This window comes from Acytostelium subglobosum (genome assembly GCF_000787575.1).
Source record: "Acytostelium subglobosum LB1 DNA, scaffold: scaffold1, whole genome shotgun sequence".
NCBI lineage: Eukaryota > Evosea > Eumycetozoa > Acytosteliales > Acytosteliaceae > Acytostelium > Acytostelium subglobosum.
The window spans coordinates 560715-576434 of record NW_012236531.1 but is presented as its reverse complement, the minus strand read 5'-3'; the positions used below and the strand labels follow the sequence as shown (position 1 = coordinate 576434).

The following is a 15720-nucleotide window of genomic DNA, read 5'->3' as shown; positions in this document are numbered from 1 at the left end:
TACAATAGGTTGTTGACTCTGTGTAATGATATTGTCAATGGGTGGTTCATAACCATCTATTTTACTCTTTATAATAACTCTATCTTTATACATGTTTGGTTTTGTTTGTTAATATTTATATATATAATATGTATGTATTTATATTTATCTCTATGACAATAATATATGAATGAATGATTGAATGAATAATGAGTGTTACTTCAAAGACAAGGCAGGGTAGAGTCATTCGCAACCCCACACTTCACCCCGCATTCTTTTTCCACCACTTTTGGGAATCTCCACATTAATGTCGACATTTATTTGAAACATTTGCGCTTTGACTCATTCATTGGGCTTCTATAACTATCTCAGTTTGTAGTTGTACAAATTACATCATCAGGATAATAGTTCGAGCTTGGCAGCAATGGCTTTGATGTCCATGAAACAACATTCTTTGACTGACATCATCACATTGGAATGATCACCAGTATCTACATCATCAAATGGACAGAGGAGGAATAGTTGATCATCCAATCGTTGAAGTTTGATTGAATGTTTGGCATTACGTCCAACAGTCACTGAGATGACTGATGGCGGTAGTCGACGAATGATCTCTACTGAATCACGGATATCGATCAATGTTAGGTTTTGTACAGATGGTGGCAGTCCATAGACGTTCAGTCCATTGGTTCGATAGTTGTGCAACTCCAATGTTGTCACTGACGATGGGATATGGCCTGGCCTGAGGTTGGCAGCACGCCACAGTACCAAACGCGTGATTGACTTTGGTAGACTGCCAGGCTGAACGTTCTGGAAGTTGCAGCTGCCAAGCTCTAACTTCTCGATACCGAATGGCACTTTGTTGTCGATTTCAACTTGCCATTGGACATAGGAGGTGTTGTCAAACGAGAGACTAGTGTGTCTCAACTGGGACATTGGCAATGACGAGGTCTTAATGGTGAACCAGCCCCGATCAATGGTCAACCGATTCAAGTTGGGAAAGAGCGAGAAGTCCAACTCATTGATCCTCTCCAATGAGCTGACCCGCAGCTTGGTGAGGTTGGGGAATGAGTGTCCTCGGGGCACGGTGCAGTGAACGTGGAGATTCTCCAGAGGAGGGTGATGCAGCTTCTGTTGGAACCATCTTGGCAGGTGCATCCTGGTGAGGCTGATCGGGAGGTCGGTCAGGTCGTGGCGATACTCCTCATAGGCACTGCTCATATTGAGATAGGTGATTGATGGAGGCAACACTCCATTGAGGGGATATGAAAAGTCAGATTCACCATAGACGTGTCTCAACTCGAGGGTCGTGAGTGACGATGGGAATGTGTCGGGTTCAATCCTTTGCTTCATTGCTCCGCTCAACAAGATTGTCTCCAACCTTCGAGGCAATGAGTTGGGTGCAAACCATGCGTGTCTGTGGAACTTGAAGTGTACTCTTGTGAGGTCCAATATCCTTAGGCCATCGGGGAGGATGTGATCCAAGATGCAAGAGTGCTTGCATAGCTTGAGGTAGGTGAGACTACGTGGGAAATGAACTTGTTGTAACTGTGCACCTTGGCAATCCTCCAAAACCAATGATGACAAGGGTACCTTCTCCAAAGGGAATGGATGGCCTTCAACCTTCAAGCTCAATGTAACGCCTCTCTCTACCAACTCATACAACATCTCATTGATTGCATGCCATTGCGGATGAGCCTCTGACAAAGGGTGAAGACCCTCCTCCTTGTGATTACTAAAGTATACCTCTCTTAGATTGGTCATGTTCAGGTCATGTTTGAGTCCCTCAACATCTAACATGTCGATCACATTAGAGTCAGTGAGTCAGAGTGATTGAGCGATTCAGTCAACATACCAAATATATCATTGTCCTTGACATATGACTTGAGATCCACATCGGCACTTCGACAGTTGGTGATGAAGTCTTTGGATATGATGTCGTAGTAGGAGTTGAGATTGAGCTTGATGAGTGCATTGTGTTTGAATGGCCCAAGGTATGCTTTGGTATCGATGAATGTGAGATACTTGTTGCGATTGACAAACAGACGCTTGTTCACTAATGACACGACAAGTCGTTCGCCAAACCCATCAAAATACGACAATACCATTCGTAAGATAAGAGGTGGTAGTGACTCCAATGTCTTTCCATCTGTATCGTTGGTATCATGTGTATCCATCCATTCATAAAGAGTGCGTGGTCGTGCAAACCGAGTCTCAGTAGTTGTAGTAGTTGCAACAGTAGTAGAAGTAGGTTCAATCCCAAGATTGAGGTAAGTTAATATCTTTCGTAGTGTTAACATTAATAAAAGATAGAGATTATATATCTGTTGTATCATGTTATTCATTCATTTATTCATTTATTCCTTCATTCATTCAGTCAATCAATCAATCAACACCTGAGCACAAGAAATAATCTTCATTCAAGGAATTAATTAATGAGAATAAACAGGTGGCATTGTTTGATGACAAGCAGGTTCAACACAATTGGGGATTTGCACTGGCAGTAGTAGTCGTCGTGGCCGTAGCCATTGTAGTTGAGGAAGAAGGTCCGTGCACTATCACATTGATATGACGACCAGTGTTGTTGATTATGTGGTCGTCTTTGTTCTCGATGCTTGGATGGGCTGCGAGCACCTGGTACAGCGAGCTGATATCAATCTCATCTAAAGATGTCTTGATACTCACGTAGAGGTGTCGCATCGTCTTGTTGTGGAAGCCACCGATGCCACTAATGATGGCGGCAATGTGCGTCTCGTCATGGTGAAGGTCAGCTGTCGAATGGACGGACAATTGGCGATGATAAAGTTCAGCCAGCAATCGCCGTTGTTGTCATCCATGGAGCTGAGGCTAAAGTTTCTGTCCCAAACGAGGTGATCGACATTGTCAAAGGACAACGCTGTCTCTTTACAGAGGGTATAATCCAAATACGAATCTATGTAGATCTTGAACGACGAGAGGTGTATGGTGATGGGAATAAGGGGCAATCCAATCATGAGATCTAAGTGCATTATTGTGCATTGGGGACTCTGGAGCACATACTCCAGGAACTGTGGCCGACCCCTTTGATCAAAGCATTGAGTGACTCGCAGAGACGTCAATGAGCGTTGTTGTTTGAGATATTGTAGAAGGAGAGGAGTAAAATTATAGTTGGTGTTCCGATTGCTGGAATGTGGACCAACCTCGAGGTGTTGTAGCAAGGGCAGCAGCGGCAGGAAGAGGTATAATCCCACATAGAACTTCCACACCACCTCGTATTGGTTATCGTAGTGATTGAGAATGCTGACATGAGTCAGGTTGCAGAGACTAGGCAGTACGATCAGTGACATGGGCCATTGAGATCTCTTTCTAGGTTGCTCCATTGGCATGCACAGTGAGATGCTGGAAAGAGTGTCCTTGACTTGAGCCAACCGTTTCATGCATCGCACCATCTGACCATCTCGGTCATCCTTAAAGTCCATTGTGCCGACACGCTCCAGTGGTGCGCCTCTGCGTGCCAACTGTAGGAAATCGTCCGCACTGGTACATCCTGTGACTTTGATGTTGAGTCGACTGAGAGATGCAAGCAGGTCTGCATCCCATATCTTGTTACAAGAGTCTATATCTATGAGTTGCAGTGATCGCCAGAGAGACCATTTGTTGTTGGGGATATACTTCAGCAGCATGTGAGCAAGTATTGTCGCGTGTTGTCATTGCCACATGGGTCGTCGCCACAACATCGTGGAATGTGCGACTCACGAGTGCAAGCGTGAGCATCACTTTGTTGTTGTAGTAGTCCAATGAGTGACCCAGCCGTCTCTCATTATGCAGCTCAACATTCAGCAGCAGTCTGACAATTTGCTTGATCAGCTGATATGGCAACACAACTATTTGTTGTTGATCCATACTGAATGTTCTTGTATGTCTATTAGGGTCTCTGAGGAGTGAAGATAAATACCTTGGATGCTGGAAGATCGATGGTCCAATGGGTCCTTGGTGTAACCTTCTTTTGAATTTTGGAGGGAAAGAGAAGTAAGGGTTAACCCTTACGCTCACTCTTGGTATTTTTATAGCTCATTCACAATCCTCATTCATCAGTATGAAATACAAATAATAAGTTAATCTTCACTTTTGGAATCTAGTGAAACAATCTCTACTTTATTACTTATCCCATTCTAAATTAAATACAGAAATATTCTGATGAACTTAATTGGGACATAGGTTCAACTAGAAGTCACCAGTCCTCAATATAATTTAAGTAAGTATGATCATATGATTGATTACTCAAAGATAATTATATTATTTGTTTATTATATATATATATTTTTTACAATTATGGATAATTTATCTGTAATTTTAATCCGACATATATGTACATTCTTCAAGTTTGCCCCAAGTTATGATACCAAAACTCAACATTTAGGTGGATATAATGATTTACATTGTCTTGCATTGACTTGTAAACGTTATAAAACTATAGTTAAACAATTCTTAGTTGATATGAGGAGAATTATTAATAATAAGAATTATAGTAATTATTATAATCATTATTCATATGACTCATATAATATTAATAACTTTAATAATTTTATACCGGGAGACCTGACAAACTCAAACTTGAAAAGTATTAGAATCAACATTAATGATCCACTCCCATATTCTTTTGCATTGATACCCAAATCATTTAATATAATATTTTTTTGTGATTCTTTTGATCAACCTCTACCTAATGGAATAATTCCAAAATCTATTACATCCCTATTCTTAGGTAGATTCTTCAATCAGACACTCAGCACTGGATCGTTTCCAACTACCCTTTCATTCCTTTCATTAAAATGTACCAATATTTTAATTCCACCAGGAGTCCTTCCTCCATCATTGAATACCCTTACAGTAGGCAATTTTCAAAGTATAAGTTGGACAAATGGAATTCTCCCTGATAAATTATACGGCCTCAATATTACCAATCAATATACCCAAGATTTCTTTCCAAATATATTTCCCATTCGTCTAAACTCCCTATCCATACCAATCTTCAAGCCCATTGAATTCACTGATAGTTTGTTTCCTTCACTCACAATCCTTTTTATAACTTGTGCCGGATATCGTTGGAGACCTACAGTATTTCCATCAAATCTCTGCTATCTTAATTTGAATTCAACTCCTTTACCAACAACTCAAACAAATATTCTCTACAACTCTTACAATATGGAAACTTTGAACAAGACACCATACCCTTCATCTTTGAAGAATCTGTCACTCAACTGTTTACTTCCAATAGACCTTGGTACCATCCCAAAGACACTTATTGATTTATATATTCAATCGTCTCCTGAACCTATTAGCGTGGGATCACTTCCTCAATCACTTATGAACATTCAATTTGGACCTGGATATAACCATGCGATCACTCCTGGATTACTTCCAAATTCTTTAACATCACTAAAGTGTTCATTCAAAAATTCAAACTATCTTGGTGTTGGAGTCATTCCAGACAGTGTTGAAACATTGGAACTAGAATCAAACGTTGATATCAAGATTGTCTTACCTCTGAATCTCAAAAAAATGACTATTAATGGCAATGGAAAACTCAAACCAATAGGATCTTCAAAGAAACTAAAAGGTTTCTCTAGATTATTCTTGTCTACTTTCAAAGATCTCTCTACTTACAGATACCGATACCCCATTGATTGTTTCCCCAATCCTTTCACTATTGAAGTGAAATTACCAACATTCTCCTCCGTTCTACCTGGCAAGGACACCAGACAAAAGATAACCAACCTATGTCGTACCCTGGCCAAAGGCTTTCCCAACATGTTCGAGCTAATAGTACCGACTAATCCTCCAGTAAACTGTCGTAGGATTGATCAATCAACTCTAGTAGTAAGATGGGCAACATATTCTACTTCCCATTATGAGACTATAATTCTCAATCCATCAAAGAGAAGTTGATGATAAAGAGTATGGTGATAAAATATATTACTAAATAATAAATATATATCTATGTTATTCCAAACAATTATTATTTAATTTACAAGATTACACTGAATGAATGGTATGATGATGACCATTATTACACCAATACCATTGGTTGATGAGGCTCCTCAGGTAGCTCAACAACGATATTGTCTCCAGTTTTGACGATACCTCCTTGAAGAACAATGCTCATCACACCTCCCTTGCGATGTGTGATCTTGCCCTCGCCATCGTACTCGAAGCATGCCTTCATGAGCTCGGGCTCCACGTCATTCAGTTGACGACAGGGGTTCCTCAGACCAGTGAGCTGGATGATCGCTCCACCTGAGCCCAAGTGCAGCTTGGTGTTGACAGGCAGATCTTGGATGGCGAGGCCTCTGGTGGTGATGTTCTCGCCCATCTCACCAGGTTGAGCGGACTTTAGGAAGCCCTTTTCCTTGAGCTCATCGTGTAGCTCAGAGTGAAGGAGACATACTTGACGGATGTTTGGTGTCGTCGGGTTGATCTTTACACGTGTGAGATGTTGCACGTAGATACCAGCGTGTGCGTCTCCCTCTACTCCAAGACCCTGCAACAGATTGATCTCTGAATGAACATCCTTCTTCATGTTATGCTCTGCACTCTTGCATACTGCTATGATTGACATCCTATCTATCTTCTCTTCTCTGTTGTTATATTATATATTTGATTATCTATTTTGTTCTGTTATGAGTATAAGGTCTGAAGGTTGCTGATCAAAATAAGTAAGGTGCGTCATATCAGTCACCCACGCCCATCAGTTGACCTGTTCGCTCGGTTTCACTCCCCCGAAATATCTGATCACAGAGGGTCGGAATGATGGGGCGCGTGGGGTGTGATCCGGGTCCCGAACGTCAACCCTCTTTGCCCTCCCTCGAGCTTACCTTAAAACTCATCCATCATGTAAGTAATAATAATAAGTTATCTCTAATAAATATATACTGTATATTTATTGACAGACCAGTTAGCCTGGACACTGGACATATAGATTGTTATGATATGATGTTCTTCTTGTTATTGTTGTTGTTGGTTGTTGGTTATTATTTGTTATAATTATTCGGGGAGTTGTTGGATTGGATTAGATTGGATTGGAATGGCTGTAGCAATCAACCATGGGTCGGAGCGATGGACTACTTCTAACTGATGTGGACTCGCACTGCATGTTGGTGTTCATTGTGATAGAATGGCATGTTTATCGTCTGGATGACGTCGCTACCATCAATGGGTGACGTGGTAGTCTGATAAGACTTGGATGCGCCAACACCAACTGCAGACTCGTCAACATATCCATATATGTTGCTACTGCTGTTGTTACTGTTGTTATTAATATTATTAGAGTCGGTTATGTTGTTGCCAGGTGTATTTGAAGTATCGGTGTTGGACAAGCTATTATTATTGTTGTTGTTGTTGTTGTTGAGGTTGCCGAGCATGGGCTGCGGCAGTGGTGGAGGGTTGCCAATGATTCTTATGTTGTTGTTGTTGATGTTGATGTTGTTAATATGATTGTGAATGGTGGACGGTGAAGATGACGACGACTCCATTGTTATCGAAGAGTCACCAACACCGTTTGGCTTGTGCTGCTGCATCAACAGCTGTTGGTGATGATGGAAGCCTAGGTTGTCGGTGACGAGGTAGGGCTCAGCGCCCATGAAGTCATCGTGCGCCATCGTGGCCGAGGTCATCGAACGAAGGTGATGTGGGAGCTGATGATGGCCTACATCTGGTGGCGTGGCGCCATATGTGTAGTCGAAGCCATTGATCTTCATCTCGTTGATCAGCTCCTTCTTCATGGTCTCGAGATGCTGCTGCTCCTGGTGATGATGCTGCAGCTGCTGAATCAACTCCTGCTTCTTGCCCGGCAGAATCTTGATGTGATTGGCACCGCCGCCGCTGGTAACAGACAGTGATGTTGATGATGTATGATGAGGGCCACTGAACTCTCGCGACTTTTTGGATTCCTTCTTGGCCTTGGCACATGATGATGCTTCGTCCAAGGGCGAGCTTGAGCCCATCTCAACACTCTTTGGCTTCTTCTTATAGTCGATGAGTACATTATTACTGCTACTGTTGCTGTTGCTGTTGTTGTTGCCAATGGTTGGCACCTGAACATCCTTCCTCTTCTTGTTGGCTCCAAGCTTTGAGTCATCCACACTGCGGGAGGGTCCACTCTGCTTGCCAGCGCTGTTGACTGCGCCGGCGCCCATCGACGAGGGACCCGTTGCCGATGACGACATAAAGTTGTGCAATGGCGATGACTGAGAGTGTGGCGAGTGCATGGACATGGAGGATGGTGATGCCGTGGATGGATGTATAGGGTACTGTCCAAACGCATTGGCATAGGCCTGTTGCTGAAGCTGTAACTGTTGTTGTTGTTGTGGATGCAGCTGTTGTTGTTGTTGTTGCTGTTGCTGAGGATGTGGCTGTGGCTGTGGCTGAGGGATATGAGCTGCCGAGCTGTAGAACTGATAAGAGTTGGGCATCATGGAGGAATACTTGTGCATGGGTGAGGAGACACCAGCTGCCGGGGCGGTGTAGTGATAGGCTGTGTGATAAGGTGAGGGCATTGATTGTTGTTGATGCTGCTGTTGCTGTTGTTGTTGTTGTAGATGAAGTTGCTGCTGTTGTTGTTGAAGTTGTTGTTGTTGCGGGTCGGACTGCATGGCGGCCATGTCCATGGGATGAGGCAGACTGTACATGGGACTGGCAATGAAGTAGGGCAACGGGATGTTGTTCATTGGAGTCATGGGGTGCGCCTCGACGGGGAAGTGTGACATGTCCATCATGCCTGGATCGATAGGTGATGAGAAGTGCGAGGGTATGCCCGAGTCGATCGTGTGCTGCAAATGTGTTACAGGTATGGGGATGGGCGACGATTGGTACATGGCGGCAGGGTGTCCGACACTCTTACCGCTGCCATTGGTGTTGCTGTTGTTGGCGCCAGTGTGGTGGGTCTTGGGTTTGATGTCCGCCGCCTGGTTCCCAATCAATGCTGAGTTCGTCGTCGTCGTCGTGGTCGAGTGAAAGGGCACCGCGGGGATGGGTGGATGGTGTTGCTGGTGGGGATGGTGACTAAACGATCCTGGAAGGCCTGGAGGCTGTGCAATGGTATGATGGGAATGCGGAAACGACGAAATGCCTCCTCCGCCCTCCGTCTGCCCGCCTGCGGCAAAGGGGTGCGCATGCGGATGCGCTGCGCCAAATGCCGTCATGGGCAGTGAGCTCGGGCTAGAGTTTAAATATGTTTGTTGTTGTTGGCCACTCAATGGAGAGGAGCTTAGCTGTTGTTGATGTTGATGATGTTGTTGTTGCAGATGCTGTTGTTGTGGATGATGAGACGCCTGCTGGAAGTACACCCTCTTTGAAGGGTCCAGGAATGGTGGATGTGACGTGCTTGGCATCAGTAGTTGTTTGTTGTTATTGTTGTTGTCGGACTGTTTGATGTCGCTCCTATGCCGTTTCTTCTTTTGCGACGGCTTGATCAACTCTGCTGGTGTCTTTTCGTTTGTGGACGAGGACTCGCAGTCGTTGGGACTCTCGTCCGAGTCGTCGCTCTTGCGCGGCACGCCACCGTTGACGCGCGACAGGTACTCCTTCTTCAGCTTGAGCAGCGGGACGTTGCCCTCGGTGACGCGCACTGTGCCCCAGCCACTGCAGTTGTTGCCACTGATGGTGCGCGTCCAGTGTGTCGGGTTGATAAAGGTGGTGCCGTCAGTGGTGTGTATCTCGCCATTGGTGTCGACGTAGCCGCAGTGTTGTACGCCGCGGTAATTGTAGCGCACCTGAGTGTTGACCTTTAGCAGGCCATTATTTATCAGGTCGAGCAGTGAGACGTTGTGTTCACTGATTGCCATCTCTCTTTCATGAGTTATATTATGGGATAATAAGTTTGTTTGATTGTTTGATTGTTTGGAAGTTCGGTGGGGTGGTGTGTTGGGGTGATTGATGTGATTGATGGATGGATGGATAGTGATGGATTGGATTGATTGGTTATATGGGTTATATAGGCGATATATATATTATATGTATGGACAGTGTTGTTGTATGTATATTTGTTATTAGGGATACAGGTTGGTATATATATATATATTTTAAGGTTGGGATGATGGAGGTGATGGTGAAGTTGATGGTATATATTTTTGTTGATGGTGAGGGCAGAGACCGGACTGGACTGGTCCACCTGGTGGAATAAATAGGTATATTTTGATTGATGGATTGATGGATTGGATATTTGATATTTGGCTAAGCTGCAGGGTCTTTACAAATGCATGGTCTCTGGAGGTTATTGGGATGTGCGGGGAAGGGGATGTGGAAGTGATTGGATGAATGGATGGATAAATGTAGGGAAAAAGGTTGGTGGATGGATGGATGAAGTGATGGATAGATGGATGATATATATAACTAAGTGTCGATCCAGAACAATCTGGTGATGAATCCTCTTGCGAGGGTGGGAATAGTATATAAATACTATTGGTTTTAAGTCGGTATTAAGTTAGTACATCATGGATTGATTGATGGATGGTGGAATATTAAAAAAATACATACAATTACAGTCAAACCAACCAATCCAAAATGATTATTTCCTCTTCGTCTATTCAATCAATCTTGACTTGACTTGAATCGAATCCTGTTCACTCCCTCTCTCTCTCTCGATCGCTCGCTCGTCAATGGTGTGTCCTCTATTTCCGCCGATGAGACTGCTTGGATGGAATGGCTGTGTCCTCCTGTGTAATGTTTTTTGATCTTCTGCCTCTGCCTTTGCCTCTGCCTGCCTGCCTTCCTTGCCTGCCTCTCTAATTGTTATTCCAACTAAATCTGTTTGTTGTTTGTTTGTTTGTTGTTGTCTAATTGTAAGGTAATGTATGAGTTATTAATGAACAAAGTTGTTGATTGGTTGATTGATTAGTGTTTGTTGGTTGGTTGGTTTGTAATGAGAAGAGAATGATGGTGATGGTGTGTGGATGTTGATGATAGGTCCGAGTTTGTGTGTGAGTGATGAGTGAGTGTGTGTGAGAGGGTGATGAGCAGTAATATGATCTACGGAATATTTGTTGTGATGCTCACTATCTATCTCTCTCTAAATTATCCAATCACAACCTACCAAACAACCTAGTCAGCCAGTCTGAACAACTATGAAAATTCTGGACGGTAGGATGTGGAAGTGGAAGTGGAAGGAAGTGGATGTGGATGAAGTGTTATATGTGTGTGTGAGGTGGAAGTGGAGAGTGATGATGAATGGATGGATGGATGGATGGATGGTTGTTTGACTGGTTGATGATGATGGACTAAACAATTACCAATATGCCAATGCCAATACAATCAAACTAAACTAAACAAAACAAAACAAAACAAATGATGTGTAACATTATTATTAGGTTGTTGATGTTGTTGTTGTTGTTGGATACGCTTGATGCTACTTCGTGTGGTTCATTCATTCATTCATTCATTCATACTATGTGTGCAGTCAACAAATATACAAATTAGATGGCTACCACTGTCATACACTTGTGCTGGCATAATTCAAGCAAGCATATAGTAGTTGTTGTTGTTGGTATTGGTGTTGGTTGATGATGGATGGTTGTTGTTGTTGATGATGATGATGGCTGCAGTCAATCAGTCAGTCAGTCAGACCAGTCCACAACAACAAATACTCTACAATCAGATTGGTTGATTGAGGGAGGGTGTGGGCTGATGGTGGCCATACACATCATCTTAAATTATGCTGTTGCCAAGTCTACATAAAGATCGGCAACATTGAGAACGGCCTCTCATTCTCTCAATCAATCCTCACATTCATTCATTCTCTTCTCAATCAATATTGTTGTTGAGTGGAGATGGAAAAGTATGTATGTGGAACCGTGGATTGAAACATGTAGAAGTGGTAGAGAGTGTGCGTGGATGGTCGCTTCATCCGTGGTTGCTGTGATTGTGATTGTGATGTGATTGTGATTGTGATTATTGTGTGTGCTTGTGTTGGGGGTGGGAAATGATGCACAAGTTGGAAGCGAGGGTAATTCAAGAGTAGAGTTGTGAATAAGCATGAGAGAGTGAGTAGATTCTGATTGGTTTGTTTGTGATATGTGTTATATGTTGTTATGTCTCCGGTTATGGATGTGCGATTGCGTGAACACACAATCACTCAATCAAACAATCAATCACTTATACTAACACACACACACATTTGGCAAAGGATACACTTGATTGTTGATGTGATGAGGATATTGGCAATATTATGTGTGAGGTGTGAGTATTGATTGCTTGTGCTTGCTGGTACACACAAGCAACAGGCCCTCTGGAATGTTTCCTCTCATAAATGCAGGGGTGGATAGAGGTGATGATGATATTGATGATGTTGTTGTTTGTTACTGGCTGTTGAATGACACAATACAGGCCTAAACTGATTGTTGCTACAATATATTGTTGTTGTTGTTGTTGTTGTTGTTGAAGTGAATAGGGTGGATGTTGAGATTTAACGGAGGTAATATCACACCAACAACCCACTTCCACACTTGTGCGATTGACTGAGTGGGGGCTTGTTGGCTTGACTTTGCTTTGTTGTTGACTGAAATACTGTGGCTGACTGACTGACTTGATGACTGGGAAAAGATAGCTGGCTAGCTAGGCTGGAGTTTGATTGGAGTTGGACTGATGATGATAGTGGTGTTGGTTGGTACCTTTGGATTATGAAACTGGAGAGTGACCGAACTGACTGACTGAATGACTGACTGGCTGACTGGCTGGCTGACTGGCTGAATTGATATGGATAATGGAATGAATGTTTGATTGAAAGAATGAATGAATGAACGGAATGAATGAATGAATGTTTGGTTGAGTGAGCACCTCTGTAGTACAACAACAATAATAATTATACAACACAATATATAGAGTTGACCGCTTGCTCAAGTGGAACCCAATGCATTCCAAGTTGTATCGCTTGGTGTGCGTACGTGTGTACGGCGTATATGTGTATATGTGCTTGTGTTTGTGTTGTTATAATATGAACATACACACACACATATATATAACAAATACACACTCTGCTCTGGATTTAATCCAATCCATATTTGTATATATAATGTATATGTGTAATCATAATCGATCCAAGGGCATGGACAACTTACAACCAAAATACAATCAGATCCAATCACTGATTGCCACCTAATATTATTATTATTATAAATAAATAAAAGGTATTGGTGTTTGATGTTTGGTGTTTGGTGTTGGTGTGATTGATGTTGATATTGATATTGATAATGTTGTATTGGCTGTATCCTGTATTCTTATTCATACCTTGTATAATATTATATGTTATCGCGATATATTCTCTGTTGCTCCTATGCTGTAACTTGATGTTTGGTTTATAAGTCAGTCAATCAGTAAGTCACAACCTTATCTTGTTCAAAAGATTGAATGATCGATTGATTGAATGAATGAGTAATAATATATATATGTATTATGTATCTCTGATCAGGGGTCTTTCAGATGTTGTTGAATGAATGAATGAATGAAATGAATATGTTCGATACGCGCGCGACTGTTGGAATGGTCGAACGAAAGTGGTGGTGGAATTCTAACACGAGGTAAGGTCAAGCAGTCAGTCAGACTGACGACGACCGTTGTCTGATGATCCACCAAGATTCCAACAAAATAAAATCGTCTCCTGATTCTTGCCCCATCAACAACATCATACATACAAACTAAGAAAGAAAGACAGAAACAAAACAAATCGTCCATTGGATTCTCTCACATCATGATGGGAAATAAGTTAAAAATGTGTGCTGGTGATGTGATTGATGGGAGATATCTCCCGCCAACCTAATGTATGAATGAATGAATTAACAAACAAGTATGCATCAACAAACAAAGGCAAGCAGAAGTGAGCAAGAAACAAGCAAGCAAGTTACGGAAGAAAGTAATAGCTTGGTATGGATTTGGAAGGCTACCGACGGTCGGGCGATGTCCTGGTTGCTTTGCAGTCTGATTCATCATTAATGAAAACACAACAACTTTAAAAATTAAAAAAATGGGAGATGTTTTGGTGATTGATAGGTCCGGGCTGATTGGATGATGGGTGGGGTGGCTCGCACGAGGGAGAGTGGACCACTTTCGTACGTTCTGTTTTGTGTCTGTGTGTGTTTTGGATGGATGGCGTCCTGATTGGATGATGGATGGTTGGATGGATCGATGATGAGGCTATTCACCAACCATTGGGTGGAGTATGACCATCGAGTAATGACTAATGACTGTTCTCGGTCCGCCAAGAAGACTACCTGATTGTGGCGCCGGCGCTTCTTCTATGACTGGCCTACCAACAACATCCGTCTACACGATCAGACATATGAGTGTGTGTGTGTGGTTGTGGAAGATTGCAAAGTTTGCTGCTGACTTTACTACTTCCGTCTCTGCCGTCATTATTGTTTTCAGATACTTTGGTCCAATACTCAATGCCGAAGTATCTTACCAACTTGTTGTATCATTTATATGTGTTTGATTGGTTGGGTGTGGATGATGATGATTGAAGTGACTGTGATTATTTGATTGATTGATTGTGTGTTTATACCTACAATGCGTTTGATTGAATGATTGAATGAATGAACGTGGATAGTACTGCTGCTGATATTGATTGATTAATGTTGGTGGGCGTGCAATTAACGGAAGATCGAATCAATTAAGCATCGTCCTCTTCGTCTTCTTTGCAATTATTTGTTGTTGTTGATGTGTTCCTGTATCGTATCAAGTAATCTATCTACCTAATATGAAATAAGAAGTAGTAATAGTAATAGTACACTATGTTATATTATTGTTATTGGTGAATGAATGTGGATAGTGGGCCTGATCTGAATTAGATAGCTGGCTCCAACAATATGAATGAGGTAACAATCACCAACAACAACAACAACAAAATGAAGTTGCAATATCTACTGCCTCCCCCACCTCCTTCTTCTCAGGATGAGGCGGTGATTATCAGGAAGGACAACAATCACCTGATCTTCTGTGGACAGCCATACGCCCCCCATTGTCCCCACTACCAACCTATCAGCAACACAGAGTCACTCTCACACACTGGCCTCAAACATAAGGTCGGCTCCTTCCTCTTTAAGTAGACAAGTTCTAATTTGTTAGTTGATTGTTGTTGGGTGTCTTTGATAATTGAATATGATTAGGGGGCGACACGGCACAATGAAAGAGCCTCTGCATCCAGTGTCCTTGTGTCAGCCATGATATGACCCCCTGAAGTGTGGAGGTAGTGAGCTCGAGTAGAATAAGTTTGGACAGACCGCACCTGATCCATCACCAAAAATGGCTGAGATGCAAAATCTGGATCACACATTTCACTGATCAGTTCACTGAAGCGTTATTGGACTGGCTGACCATCCGACCTCCACCCCAACACGAGATGCATGGGGTGATCATTTTGATCAAGTCCTCAGACTTGAGTGTGGTGTAGGCAGGTTTGGTTTGTTGGGGAAAATGGGGAGGTATGTTGGGTTTGATGATGAAGTCATTGAATGATTGAATGATTGAATGGATGTAGCTCATGAGTCCCAATCTTCCCGCCCCAACAATGAAGTAAGTAAATAAGTAGTCAGGAATGACAGTAATTAATACCTTGCACCAAAAGAGATAACAACAACATGTCCGAGATGTACGGAGATGTACAATGATGTTGATGTTGATGATGATGGTAAGATAAGATCACATATAAATACATACATGGTTGAGGTTGGCACGCACACGCACATGCACGCGAAGTAACTCATGAGTTATGGCGAT

The 15720-nt window shown here is 42.5% G+C and overlaps 5 protein-coding genes across 5 annotated transcripts; all 5 read right to left on the bottom strand.

Moving 5' to 3' along the window:
* Positions 1 to 375: 375 nt before the first annotated feature.
* Positions 376 to 2156, bottom strand: SAMD00019534_002370 (hypothetical protein; the record flags this gene model as incomplete). Its single annotated transcript, XM_012903670.1, has 2 exons — positions 376 to 1772; positions 1835 to 2156. 2 exons carry the CDS (start codon positions 2154 to 2156, stop codon positions 376 to 378), a joined length of 1719 nt encoding a protein of 572 aa, XP_012759124.1.
* Positions 2157 to 2660: 504 nt separating this feature from the next.
* Positions 2661 to 3861, bottom strand: SAMD00019534_002360 (hypothetical protein; the record flags this gene model as incomplete). The annotated part of the gene is made up of 2 exons (XM_012903669.1): positions 2661 to 3560; positions 3631 to 3861. 2 exons carry the CDS (start codon positions 3859 to 3861, stop codon positions 2661 to 2663), a joined length of 1131 nt encoding a protein of 376 aa, XP_012759123.1.
* Positions 3862 to 6028: 2167 nt separating this feature from the next.
* Positions 6029 to 6577, bottom strand: SAMD00019534_002350 (hypothetical protein; the record flags this gene model as incomplete). Its single annotated transcript, XM_012903668.1, has 1 exon — positions 6029 to 6577. The coding sequence occupies one exon, from the start codon at positions 6575 to 6577 to the stop codon at positions 6029 to 6031; it is 549 nt and encodes a 182-aa protein (XP_012759122.1).
* A 508-nt stretch (positions 6578 to 7085) lies between these two features.
* SAMD00019534_002340 (hypothetical protein) lies at positions 7086 to 9800 on the bottom strand (the record flags this gene model as incomplete). The annotated part of the gene is made up of 1 exon (XM_012903667.1): positions 7086 to 9800. One exon carries the CDS (start codon positions 9798 to 9800, stop codon positions 7086 to 7088), a length of 2715 nt encoding a protein of 904 aa, XP_012759121.1.
* Positions 9801 to 10094: 294 nt separating this feature from the next.
* Positions 10095 to 10493, bottom strand: SAMD00019534_002330 (hypothetical protein; the record flags this gene model as incomplete). Its single annotated transcript, XM_012903666.1, has 2 exons — positions 10095 to 10413; positions 10492 to 10493. Coding segments are annotated over 2 exons (321 nt in total), but the record flags the coding sequence as incomplete, so codon positions are not given.
* Positions 10494 to 15720: the final 5227 nt, after the last annotated feature.